Source organism: Lagenorhynchus albirostris, chromosome 5 (genome assembly GCF_949774975.1).
Source record: "Lagenorhynchus albirostris chromosome 5, mLagAlb1.1, whole genome shotgun sequence".
Lineage (NCBI taxonomy): Eukaryota > Metazoa > Chordata > Mammalia > Artiodactyla > Delphinidae > Lagenorhynchus > Lagenorhynchus albirostris.
Genome location: NC_083099.1, coordinates 58,350,138 through 58,363,959, shown reverse-complemented (window position 1 = coordinate 58,363,959; position 13,822 = coordinate 58,350,138). Strand labels below are relative to the sequence as shown.

The following is a 13,822-nucleotide window of genomic DNA, read 5'->3' as shown; positions in this document are numbered from 1 at the left end:
TTGGTCCACACTAGGCATTGATTTGTGTTTCTGGACTGCTCAGAAGATACAGTAGATTGGAGGCAAATTACAACTTGTTTAGATCCCTTGGTGGTATTTACGCCAGTGGATCCTCTTAATATGTCCACTGGAAGGAACCCCTGACATAGAGGTGTTGAGTGGTCATGAAGAAGCTCCAGGAAAATGCTCACAAGTCTAATACTTCTAGATTCTGTGTGCACTTATACCACTGTTTCTAGTAAAGATTTAGAAGTACTATTTTGTGAAATAAACAGTAACTTCAGCCTGGTTGAGAATTTAAAGCTAGCTAAGACACATTTGTAATATAATAGTTTTTCTGTATCAATCAGAATTGAGTGTGACTTTCAACTATATTTTCCTAAAACAGAAAAATATTCTTTTAGGTTAAGTGAGAGCATAGTAATCCCACAATGTGTTGATTCTGTGTATGGGCCACTTAGCCTTTATGTTCCCATTCACATTAAACTTTGCTACCTGACCTGCAAATGCTTGGTGTTGGGTAATAAGGCATCATACAGTGGTATGAGTAGATCAGTGCAAACTATTACCATTGTTTGAATTTGAGCCCAGAATATGTGTTATTAGAAGGTCATAGTTCTTTGTGGAAGAACCACTCTGTTCAACTCCAGTACTTGTATTATTCAGTGTTATGTTAGAGGAAATTCATCTTTTGAGCACTAATGCAAAAACAAAAAATTTTGTTAAGTTCTTTAACATTTACACTTAATATTTCAAATGGCTCTGTTAGTGTTGAAATGTCCTACGTCCTTGTTATTCTTAAAAGAATACTTTCTGAAAAGAGCACTTAAATCCAAATGATTTGATAATAATACAGAAGATATAACAGGCATTTCAGTGTGCATTAGTATTTTATTTTATTTATTTATTTATTTTTGCGGTACGTGGGCCTCTCTCTGTTGTGGCCTCTCCCGCTGCGGAGCACAGGCTCCGGATGCGCAGGCTCAGCGGCCATGGCTCACGGGCCCAGTCGCTCCGCGGCATGTGGGATCTTCCCGGACCGGGGCACGAACCCGTGTCCCCTGCATCTGCAGGCGGACTCTCAACCACTGCGCCACCAGGGAAGCCCTAGTATTTTATTTTTTATTGTTCACTTTCTCAAACCATTTCATTTTTATTTTACTTGGCCTATTTTTTAAGTACATTTAAATTGTAGTAATATTTGCTTCATTGTAAGTAGGTTTGAAAAATTAATGACTGTTTTTGTACTCTTGACTTAGTTTTTGTGTTGTATTTGTCCTATAGATGCATGCTATTCCTTTGAGGTCCTCCTGGGTGATGACCTGTGCTTATGCTCCCTCTGGTAATTATGTTGCTTGTGGAGGACTGGACAACATCTGCTCTATATATAACTTGAAAACCAGAGAGGGAAATGTGAGAGTGAGCCGAGAGTTACCGGGTCACACGGGTGAGCATCACTACATATTGTCCTTTTCTCCTAAACCTGCTTCCTCCTGAAGAATGAGCTGATCAAGGAGAAGGAGTGACAAAGTGAGATCAGCTGGCCAAAGGATGCATATTAATCAAGTGAGAGTAGAAATTACCATGAATCTGGGAAACACTGACTTTTTAGAATTATACAAATGATGACCATACTTCTATTTTTCTTTCAAAAAAGTATTGTTTTTTTTTTAAAGTATTGTTTTTAATATTGTACATCAACTATACATCAATGAAAAAGAAAGAAAATAAATAACTCCAAAAAATAGTATTGCTTTTGTAAAAATTATAAATTTATTGTGAAAAATTCAAACAATAATGAAAAATACAAAAAGAAAGCAAATATAATTTTCTGTATTCTCTGCAAACCTATAGCAATTATGGGATTTTGGTGCTTAATTATGTAATTGAAAGTGTGTATCAAGATACATTTATGAAGTATTTTTCACTATGTGATAGTGCATTCAATGTGCACACCATAGTTCAATAATATAGTATTTGGTTAGCAGTGTTAATTAGGAATTTATCACCACTCACCAGGTTTCAGCCTCTCTGGATTCTTGGAAGTACTATTTGGCTGTGCTTTTTACACAATCTCAATAATGGTATTGTTCCTGAAATTTCCATATTTTGAAGCACAGGTGAATTCTGAGCATTTGAGTGCCACCTTTCCTTCCCTGAGGTTTTTAAAATATTTCTCCAAGGTACTTAACCAAGTCTGCTATAGATTATAATAGATATTTGTATTAAGGAGTATCTTTCTCTTAGGTAATTGTAGTAGGTGGAAAGGACTGTGTCTTTTACACAAGTTTGTAACTGAGTCATCAACACAGTAAATACCTGAGAGTTTGTTGATAAAATTCAGTTGCAGGCAGCATAGAGTTGGAAGTAATTAAAAGTAGAACTATAGATTATACTAACAAACACTTGCCCACGTATTATATGTTTAAAAATATATATTACTGTTTCATACGGTAATTGAATTAATCAGTGATAACCTAACATTTGTTACTCTCTATGCTGTAGGCTACTTGTCCTGCTGTCGTTTTTTAGATGACAGCCAAATTGTTACAAGTTCAGGAGATACAACTTGGTAAGTTTATTCCAGAAGATTACTGATTTTGAGGTTGAGGATGGTAGTAGGAACTAATGTAAGAAAAGAGCAGTCATTAATTATTTCTGTTTTTAATTATAGTGCTTTATGGGACATCGAAACTGCCCAGCAGACCACTACATTCACTGGGCATTCTGGAGATGTGATGAGTCTTTCTCTGAGTCCTGACATGAGGACTTTTGTTTCTGGTGCTTGTGATGCCTCTTCAAAATTATGGGATATTCGAGATGGAATGTGTAGACAGTCTTTCACTGGCCATGTGTCGGATATTAATGCTGTCAGTGTAAGTGAAGAGCATTTCTAAGGAAAATTGATTGTGCATATAAAGTGTCGAACTCTACAGTATGATTTTAACAACAGATTCCCTTCAAGGATTCTTATAAATAGTATGCTTTTATAACATTTAACCCCCAAATAACAAGGGTTTGATTTTTTTTAATGGAAAGGTTTTAATCCATAGGCCTAGGTCCTTATTTGCAGGTAAACAGGAATAAGTTTTTTTTTTTTCTCCCAGATTTAGAGGGATAGATCATCTTGAGCAAACAAGCAGATCATGAGTATCAACAGTGTGTTCAGAGGAGAACAAAGTCCCATATCTCTGGGGTCAAGGGAACAACCCAAAGAGAGACAGTCAGGAAGACAGAGGCAGCTGTTTAGTGTAGAGAGTATAGCTTTTGAAGTCAGCAAACTCTGGATCTCAGTTCTGCTGGGAACCAGCTGTGTGAGATCAGGTGGGCTACTTAACCTCTGTGAGCTACACATTCCTCAGTAGGAATAATGCTACCTACATTAAAGAATAATGTGAAGACTAAATGAAACTATAGACTGGATGCTCAATAAATGGTATAAATTATTTATAATCTCCTTCATATTGAAAAAAAAACCCTCAAACAGGTATCCACAAATAGATTAAGCCAGACAATAAGTACTTAGTTCTTATTTCAAAAAAGTATTGTTTTTAATATGGTACATCAACTATACATCAATGAAAAAGAAAGAAAATAAATAAATAACTCCAAAAATGAGAATGAACTAGTCATATGTCTTTATAAATTAAAACTAAAATGGCATTTTGAATGACAATCAAAATGATTTATCAAACAGTCAGCATTGAGGAGAGGGATATTAAGAGGAGGTGGGATACTGCTTGACTTAGGTAAATTGTCCTATGTGGATCAGATGCCAAAATGTATAGATATGACTAGAATTTCCTAAAGCACTGTAATTGCAAGTGTTTATGGGTGTAAGATACACTCTAATTTTGCAAGAAGATATTTTTTGGGAAAAATTCGTTTTTATTTATCATGTGCATATTGAAAGTCAATTTTATATAATCTTTAGAGAATATCAGAGAAAGTAAAGGCTTTGTTACCCCCACCCCCTATTAGGCCAACCTGGTTTAAGAGTAGAATTTTGGAATAGGCAAATGCAATCCTCTCCATCTCTCATCCCACCACGTTTATCACGTTGATGAGCTTCTCTTCTGTTCCTAGTTTGCTACAGATTTATCAGGAATGAGTGTTGAAGTTTATCAAATGTCTTTTCTTCATCTATTGAGATGATCATGTGGTTTTTCTTTTTCAGTCTGTTAAATGGTGAATTTACGTGGATTAGTTTTCAAATATTAACCCAACCCTACATTTCTAGGACAAACCTCACTTGGTTATAATGCATAATCCTTTTTAGTTACTAGTGGATTTGATTTGTTAAAATTTTAAAATTTGCATCCATATTGATAAGTTATTATATGATTTTTCATTTCTTGAAATGTTTTTTCAGATTTTTGAAAGGGTTCCCTTTTTTCCACATCCTCTTCAGCATTTGTTTGTAGATTTTTTGATTATGGCCATTCTGACCAGTGTGAGATGATACCTCATTGTAGTTTTGATTTTAGTGATTTTAGTGATGCTGATAATTAGTGATGTTGAGCCATCTGTGTGTCTTCTTTGGAGAGATGTTTATTTAGATCTTCTGCCCATTTTTTGATTGGATTGTTTGTTTTTTTGATATTGAGCTGCATGAGCTGTTTGTGTGTTTTGGAGATTAATCCCTTGTCACTCGCATCATTTGTAGATATTTTATGCCATTCTGTAGGTTGTCTTTTTGTTTTGTTAATATTTATTGGATTTATTTATTTTCTTTATTTTTTTGGCTGCGTTGGGTCTTAGATGAGGCATGAAGGATCTTTTATTGCGGCGCAGGCTCTTTGTTGTGGTGCATGGGCTTCTATCTAGTTGTGGCATGCAGATTTTCTCTCTCTGGTTGTGGCACGTGAGCTCCAGGGCACATGGGCTCTGTAGTTGCGGTACGTGGGCTCTCTCATCGAGGTGCACAAGCTCAGTAGTTGTGCGCGGGCTTAGTTGCCCTGCGGCATGTGGAATCTTACTTCCCTGACCAGGAATTGAACCCACATCCCCTGCATTGGAAGGTGGATTCTTTACCACTGGACCACCAGGGAAGTCCTTGTCTTTTTGTTTTGTTTATGGTTTCCTTTGCTATGCAAAACCTTTTAAATTTGATTAGGTCTAATTTGTTTATTTTTGTTTTTATTTCCATTACTCTAGGAAAGGATCCAAAAAGATATTGCTGCAATTTATGTCAAAGGGTGTTCTGCCTATGTTTTCCTCTAAGAGTTTTATAGTATCCAGTCTTATGCTTAGATCTTTAATCCATTTTGAGTTTATTTTTGTGTGTGGTGTTAGAGAATGTTCTACTTTCATTCTTTTCCATGTAGCTGTCCAGTTTTCCCAGCACCACTTATTGAAGAGACTGTCTTTTCCCCATTGTATATTCTTGCTTCCTTTGTTGTAGATTAATTGACCATAAGTGTGTGGGTTTATTTCTGGGCTTTCTATCCTGTTCCATTGATCTGTGGATCAATGGAATCAAGTGTGTGTTTGTTTTTGTGCCAGTAACATACTGTTGTGATTACTGTAGCTTTGTAGTATACTCTGAAGTCAGGGAGCCTGATTCCTCCAGCTTTGTTTTTCTTTCTCAAGATTGCTTTGGCTATTCAGGGTCTTTTGTGTTTCCATACAAATTAAAAAATTTTTTGTTCTAGTTCTGTGAAAAAATGCCATTGGTAGTTTGATAGAGATTGCATTGAATCTGTAGATTGCCTTGGGTAGTATACTCACTTTGACAATATTGATTCTTCCAATTCAAGAACATGGTATAAGATTTCCTTTTTTATGGCTGAGTAATATTCCATTGTGTGTATGTATATGTGTGTGTCTGTGTGTGTGTACGTGTATATCTCACATCTTCTTTATCCATTCTTCTATTGATGGACACTGAGGTTGCCTCCAGATCTTGGCTATTCTAAACAATGCTGCATTGAACAGGGTGCATGTATATCTTCTCCAATTAGTGTTTTTGTTTTCTTGAGGTAAATACACAGAAGTGAAATTGCTGGATCATATGGTAGTTCTATTTTTAATTTTTTGAGGAATCTACATACTGTTTTCCATAGTGGCTACACCAGTTTACATTCCCACCAACACCACATGAGGGATATTTTCTCCACATCCTTGCCAACACTTATTTGTTGTCTTTTTGATAATAACCATTTTGACAGGTGTGAGGTGCTGTCTCATTGTGGTTTTTATTTTTTTTTTATTTTTATTTTTTTTATTTTTTATTTTATTTATTTATTTTTTTTACAAGAAATGAAAGTGATTTTATTTTCATCGTGGGTAATAGATGCAGGCTTTCATCTTTATTTTATCATATCACCAGTCTGCAGGGTTAGGGCTGTCAACATTTACTGTCTGCCACTTGAGATCACAGCCAACAGCAGTTTGAGTTGATGCCAGTGATTCCTCGGGGAGAGGGATGGTGCGGAGTGAAGGCAGAGCACAGGGCACAGGCCCCAGTGAAATGCTGTTTCTAAATTCGCCGCAGCCTCCTCCTTCGGTCACTCCCTACTCGGCTCCCGGATCCTAACAATGGTCAGACATCTGAGGGAGGTGCTGAGCATATGACAGTGATGAAGGTGGTGATGATGATAACGACTGTGGTACTAGAGGTCGCTGCCAAGGCCGAGTTCTCAGTGTGTGGCAGGCGCTAGCTAAGGACTTTCCACATTAACTAACCCTCAGTGGTCTTACGTCACTCTGGGTCACAAGTGTATTGGGCCTTCCGCTGGGGTACTGAGCTTCCAGAATCAATGAGTATCGTCTTTACAACTACACAGATGAGGGACCAGGATATACAAATAGGACATGCGCAGTGGCCCAGGGCAGCAAAGACCAAATATTCTCCTGGGGGAAACAAGGAGGGACAGAGTAATATTCGAAAACCAAAATCAAACGGTGACTGTGACCTGTTTCTTCTAGTAAGTTACAAACAAGAACATTTCATCTGATGTGGGAAATTAATCAAGAGAAGCCCCTACCTCCCTAAGCCAATACTTTCTGGGTTCTGTCAGCACTAAAAGGAGCAAACTATCCTAAAGACACGAGCATATTGGATTTACTTCCATCTTTCTGTAAATAAAAACAAATACTTTCTGTATATATAAACAAACAAGAAAATAAGGAAAGCACTCACACAAAATTTAGTAACTAGATAAATATGACTACTTTTTTCCATTTTAAGCCTTAGACCGCAAAGTGCCAGTGTTGAGAATAAGCCAGTCCGTGTAGGATGGGGGCCTGATGGTAGGAAGCCGCACCCAGCAACCAGAAATTTATTATGACTCAGACCAGCTCAGTTTAATGAGAACACAGTCAACATCGGAGGAAACAAACTTACAGTAAAAATATATTTATGAAGCAGTTTCAAGGCAATAGATTTAGCTAGATTAGCATTACTAATAAATCCCTTTTGTAATGTGCAAAACAGGGTCAAAGAGAGTAAACCCAAGGAAGAGAAGTTGAGAAAGCTAGAATCTGGAAGCAAACCAACACTGGAAAACTCTGTGTGAATTCACTGTGAATGGTGGAGAATATGTAACTACTTAGCATATATGCTTAACCATTTCATTAAACTTATGTCTCCACTAACACACACATTATCCTCTCCGATCATCTCAGGGGTTCTGTACCAGGGTTACTTGGCCCCCCAGGGGACACTTAGGGATGCCATGCAGCATCTGCAGTGCAGTCCACCCCGACAGCACAGGATGACCCACGCCCATGGCAGTAGTGCCGTGGTGTCAGGGAGGACCATCTGCTGCCTCACTTGATCTGCTGGGTTCACAGCGGAGCTCACACTGGCGAGCTGGTCACCTAGAAGCACCTCTTCTGCAATTTGTAACGAGGGACGGAATATTCCAGAGTATGAAGCTACTGAACTGCTTGCAAACATGAATATGCAAATTCCAGAATGTTCAGACTCACAGAAATAATTCGCAGTCCGTGGATCAATTTTAGTAAAAAGACGGTTGCTAACAAAAAACAATAAAGAACAGGTTCAAAGTATTTGAAACTTAGGACTTCTTTGACCTATTTCTGCATGACATCATTTTAACAAGTTAAAATTGGTGAAGAAAACACCTTTCCACACGGCACTGGGGTAATCATTTCACAGTATGTACGTGTATCAAATCATCATGATGTATACCTTAGACTTAGGTCAGTTATATCTCAATAAAGCTAGGGGAGAAAAAGGCTTTCCATATTTGAACAAACAGAGAAATAATGGGTTCTGACTCTCAGTTCTCAAGGCATCTAATCCCAGTCTGGAATGCTACTGACATCAGAGCTGCAGACACTCAACACATGTGACTGTTAGGGAACAACCAGGCTTCTGGTCTCTCCAGGCAGCCATGTACTCACAGGCTTGGTTCCGGGTTTTGTAAGTACAGGTGTAGAGGCTGCAGGGCCTTGCTAGCATGGACCTCGGAATCTGGAACCTTCTCCACTGTGCATTGCATGGAGAGGCTTGAAGAATGACCCTCAGGCGACTCATCATCACCATCTTTAGCTTGAAGTCTTGATCAGCTCCCAAGTAACTTGAAGGAACCTCATGACAAATAGCTCAATTTCGTCTCTTTTTATGGCCGAGTAATATTCCATTGTATATATGTGCCACATCTTCTTTATCCATTCATCCGATGATGGACACTTAGGTTGTTTCCATCTCCGGGCTATTGTAAATAGAGGCCACAAAGAATTACAGCCACCAACAGCGTCTGTATTTGGTAGGTTCTTCCCCTCTAGCTCCAGGACGGGGCACGACTGAGTCCCACATTTTCAGGTCAAGCCTCTGTGCTACGCCGAGGCCACGCCCCTCCCGAAGTGGCCGTCGCTGCCGCTCCTTCCCACGGTTGTCCAAACCCCGCCCTGTGGTTTTTATTTGCATTTCCTTGATGATTAGTAATGTTGAGCATTTTTTCATGTGTCTATTTGCCATTTGTATGTCTTCTTTGGAAAAATGTCTATTCAGTTCCTCTGCTCGTATTTTAATTGGGTTGTTTGTTTTTTTGATATTGACTTTTGTGAATTCTTTGTATATTTTGGATATATTGTTTGCAAATATCTTCTCCTATTCAGTAGGCTGCCTTTTCCTTTTGTCAGTAGTTTTCTTCACTGTGCAAAAGCTTTTTCTAATTTGATGTAGTCCCATTTGTTTATTTTTGCTTTTCCTTGCCTGAGGAGACATCCAAGAAAAATACTGCTAAGACCACTGTCAAAGAGCATACTGCCTGGGAACTCCCTGGTGGTCCGGTGGTTAGGACTTTGCACTTTCACTGCTGAGGGGGGCGTGAGTTTGATCCCTGGTCAGGGAACTAAGATCCCACAAGCTGCGCAACATGGCCAAAAAAAGAAAAAAGCATACTGCCTGTGTTTTCTTCTAGGAGTTTTATGATTTCAGGTCTTAGTATTTAATCCATTTTGAGTTTATTTTTATATATGGTGTGAGAAAGTCATCCAGTTTGATGCTTTTGCATCTAGCTGACCAGTTTTCCTGACACCATTTATTGAAGAGGCTGTCTTTTCCTCATTTTATATTCTTGCCTCCTTTGTTGTTGACTGTGTGTGCATGGGTTTATTTCTGGGCTTTCTGTTCTGTTCCATTGATCTATGTGTCTGTTTTAGTGTCAGTAACATAGTGTTTTGATTACTATAGCTTTGTAGTAGTTTGAAATCAGGGAGAGTGATACCTCCAAAAAATTGCTTTATATTTTTAAAAAAGTAAAAAATATTAGAATGCAAATGACAAACTATAAAATATTTGCCACAAAGAAAAATTTATATTCATTTTATTCCTACACATCAGCAGGTACTAACAGAGTAATACAGATGACCAATAGATACATGAAGTGATTTCCTCTTTGTAAAAAGTGTTGAGTAGTGCCACAGTATCTGAGAAAGGGGATTCACAAACTAATAATGCATAGTTTTCTTTACTACTAGCTTAACTTTATAACCTAGCCTAACTGGATGATTTTCTCTTTTATAAAATGTTTCCTATTTATTTCTCATAATGAGATTATTGGAACATTTAAGAGTATACATACATATATAAATTCTATAAATAGTAATATTTGATTTAAACATTTTAGTAAGACATATGGAGGACCAGAGCCAGGATGTTTTGAGTACTTGCTTTGTGCTGAACAGTGGGTTATGGGTACTGTGCATGTGTTATTTCATTCAGCCCTAACCAACACACTAAATTCTGAAACTAAGACTCAAGTGTTTAAGAATCTTTAGTGCCTAACATCATTCACCTGGTAAGAAACCAAGTTGGAATTTGAATCTAGGTCTGTCTTACCCCAGAGTCTATTATTACACTGCCTCACATAATGTTTGTGTACTTCTATGGAATAAATGTTTGTTGCTTTTCTTTCTAGTTTTTCCCAAATGGATATGCCTTTGCCACTGGCTCTGATGATGCTACTTGCCGGCTCTTTGACCTTCGTGCAGACCAAGAGTTATTATTGTATTCTCATGACAATATCATCTGTGGGATCACTTCCGTAGCCTTCTCAAAAAGTGGGCGTCTCCTGTTAGCTGGGTATGATGACTTCAATTGTAACGTATGGGACACACTAAAAGGAGATCGTGCAGGTTAGTAAATAAGTACACATTAGGTTTTGATTTTGTCAGGAAATGTGAAAAGGTTCCCATCGGTTGTTTCTGGGGCCCCCATGGACACCCTGGGGAATGGCAACATGGCAGTTCTCATTCATGGTCATTGTTGATCTTTTGAGTGCAGTTACAGTCCATAAACCATATTTATGTTTCTGTTTTCTGAAGAGTGATATCTGATTCTATATTTTCTTGTTTGGTAAGTTTTGACATAAAGATGAATAGTGAATATAATTTAGTATGGTCTTTTCCCAATTACAGTTCTTTTATAACCTGACAGGAAACATGGATCTTCTTTTTGGCTCAGATCTTGTATGGGGCAGGACATGGAACCACTGTCTCCCCTTAATCCCGTACTCTGTGTTCTCCCCTGCAGCTTCCAGAATATTAGCATCCAGTTGTACTGGGGACTGTCATTAATAACAAATTACACAGAGTGACTTAAAATTTTTTTGGAATCAAAATTATACTCAAGGACTCAAATAGGTCTACATGGCTTGTTACCAAAACACAGCAGTCCACTGACCCCAGCCCATGTTCTCTGCTCCCAATGGTAGCTACTTTTAAGTATTTACTTTTATATCTTTAAAGAACATCCTGATTTTTTTTTTTTTAACTTTTAGGCATTATCTGTTGAGGGTTTGGTTTCAACATCCCTCCTCCCACCACAGCTTCCATCTTCCAGTTTTTCCCATGTAGTGAATTTGGTTTAGAACGTCAGTCAGTGTTTATTACACAATTATGAATTTTTAAACAGTACTTACTGCCAAGCAGTGAGGTATATGCTGTGACTTCTTTTGCTGCACTGCTTTTGAATATTCTCTAGGGTCAAATTAACTTTTTGGCTTACATTCTTAGTTTTGATGTACTTCTCACTAATTAATCTTCAGACTTTTTGCAAGTTTTGATATGTTTGGGAGTAGATCCATTTTCATCCCTCATTCTGGGCATTCAGTGGACCTTTTCAACCTGGAAACGTATACCCTGGAGTACTGGGAAGTTTAGGCGGCTTATTTAATTGGTGGCACTTTTTTCTCCATTATCATTCTGTTTGTAGAACTCCCATCATTCATTCATTCATTCATTCATTCTTTTTGGCTGAACTGGGTCTTCATTACTGCGCACAGGCTTTCTCTAGTTGTGGTGAGCAGGGGCTACTCTTCGTTGCGGTGCGCAGGCTTCTCATTGCGGTGTCCACTCTTGTTGTGGAGCACAGGCTCTAGGCATGTGGACTCAGTAGTTGCAGCACGCAGGCTCAGTAGTTGTGGCTCATGGGCTCTAGAGTTCAGGCTCAGTAGTTGTGGCGCAAGGGCTTAGTTGCTCCGCGGAATGTGGGATCTTCCCGGACCAGGACTTGAACCTCTGTCCCCTGCCTTGGCAGGCGGATTCTTAACCACTGCACCACCAGGGAAGCCCAGAATTCCCATTATTCTGACGTTGGACTTCTTGGACTTTCTTATTAGTTTCTCTCATATTTTCCATCTGTCTTTTTTGCTCCATGTTCTGGGAGAAATTCTTGCCTTTTCTTTCCATGAAGCTTCTGTTAAGCTTTGGTTTTCTATTTTTGCTACCATCTTTTTGAGAGTTTTTTTTTTTTTAGGGCCCCCATTCTTTTTTTCATGAATAAAAGTCTTTTGTTTTTCTGGGGTCATTAATGAAAGCCTTTTTTGAAGTTTTCTTCTGAAAGCATAATCTTCTGTTTTCCAAGTTGCCTTTTTTCCCCCTTCTTTCTTATTTTTTCAGTGTCCTATCTATTATATTTCCTTAAAACTCTGATTCTTAGCCTCTTATTTATCCTTAAGAGTGAGGCACTATTAACTGTTTGAAAGCCCTCTGCACATGGTTGGGGTGTACTGACTGTAGGCCTCACTGAACAGTGATCTGGCCAGGCTTTGATTGGGGAACCTCTGATATATCTTATGGCCTTTTTTCCCTTGGGCCAGCTGTCTTCTCTGAGGTGGACTGTTCCACTTTTCTACCTGAAGTATATAAGCTGACTGACAGTTTGGGGGCTGATTTCTGGGAAGAAGCTGGGGTGCAAGACAATTAGCAAGTAAACTTACTTATTCCCCATTTTCAGCAGTTTCACCAGTCTCAACTTTGCCTATTTTCTTCTAGTTAAGAGACCCTCTTTTACTCTCTCTAGCAAATCAGTCTCTAGTCTTATGTTCTGGTGCAGGATGATAAATCATCTGACTCTGCAGAGTGAAGGAAGAGACCTGGGGAGTCTAACTGATTCCTGGACACTTTCTAATGTAGCCTCAGTTTACCCCATCTTTGCCCGTGTCTGGTTCCACAGATACCTGGTTCCACTAGTATCTGACCCTTTTGGAGGTTCTGCAGTTTGCTTTTGTTTCTTGGCTTATCAGACCATTTGCTTTGAACTTAGCATTTTGGGGTCCACTAACACACTTACCACCATACAGCTCACAAAATTTTGTTGCCACTGCTTGCTCTCATCCTTGCTGTCCTTGTGGGTGTATGTCCTTGCCCTTTTAAACACCTATACAGTTGTTGAAGTTTCTGAGGGAGTGGAGGCAATGTCAACATTACCAGGAATAATTTTCTACAACCTCTCTTGAGACTGCAGAAAAGTTCACGGGTTAGCATTTTGCAAGTAAATTTTTGGAGATACTCTGTTGTTCAAAGCCAATTACTTTTTTGAGGTATTAGGTGTTTTGCTTGGATCGAATGAATTAATATCCATAACAAAATAAAAACATGTTTGTTTTCTGTATTTTTTTAAACATATGCTTGAGTTTTAGTTTTGCTTTGCTTACAGCTGTTTGGTTTCAAGTTGACTCAACTGGATACTTTCACCTTAAAATTGAAATGTGACTCATGAATTGCTAATTCATTCTTCTTTCCAATATGACTTGGAGTATTTAGTCACAATGGTCATTTTTTGTTATTTCAACCCATAATGGTAAATTTGCCTGTTGCCAAACATTGCCATACTGAAGGTACTGCACAAAATATTGTTAGACAAGATGAACTTCTGTTCCTAAGATTGGGTGAAAATGATATGCTTAATTACATATGGAGATAATGAAAACTCAAACAGTATATTAAAGAAAAAATTCTTTTTGAGAATTTGATATATTCTAATTCTTCTTTTAAATCTTTACTTTTCTCATTTTCCTCTCAAATATTTGGGAATATTTAATTTTATCCTGTGTAGTGGTCAGAA

The 13,822-nt window shown here is 38.2% G+C and overlaps 1 protein-coding gene across 2 annotated transcripts in view; it reads left to right on the top strand.

The window, feature by feature from the left end:
- The window catches only part of GNB4 (G protein subunit beta 4), a 59,392-nt gene that overhangs the window by 43,709 nt on the left and 1,861 nt on the right, over nt 1-13,822 (top strand). For both annotated transcript variants that reach the window (XM_060150043.1, XM_060150042.1), the window contains 4 exons: nt 1,285-1,447; nt 2,506-2,572; nt 2,675-2,876; nt 10,395-10,611. In XM_060150043.1, the coding sequence (XP_060006026.1) occupies nt 1,285-1,447; nt 2,506-2,572; nt 2,675-2,876; nt 10,395-10,611 (649 nt within the window). The remainder of the gene's footprint in view (nt 1-1,284; nt 1,448-2,505; nt 2,573-2,674; nt 2,877-10,394; nt 10,612-13,822) is intronic.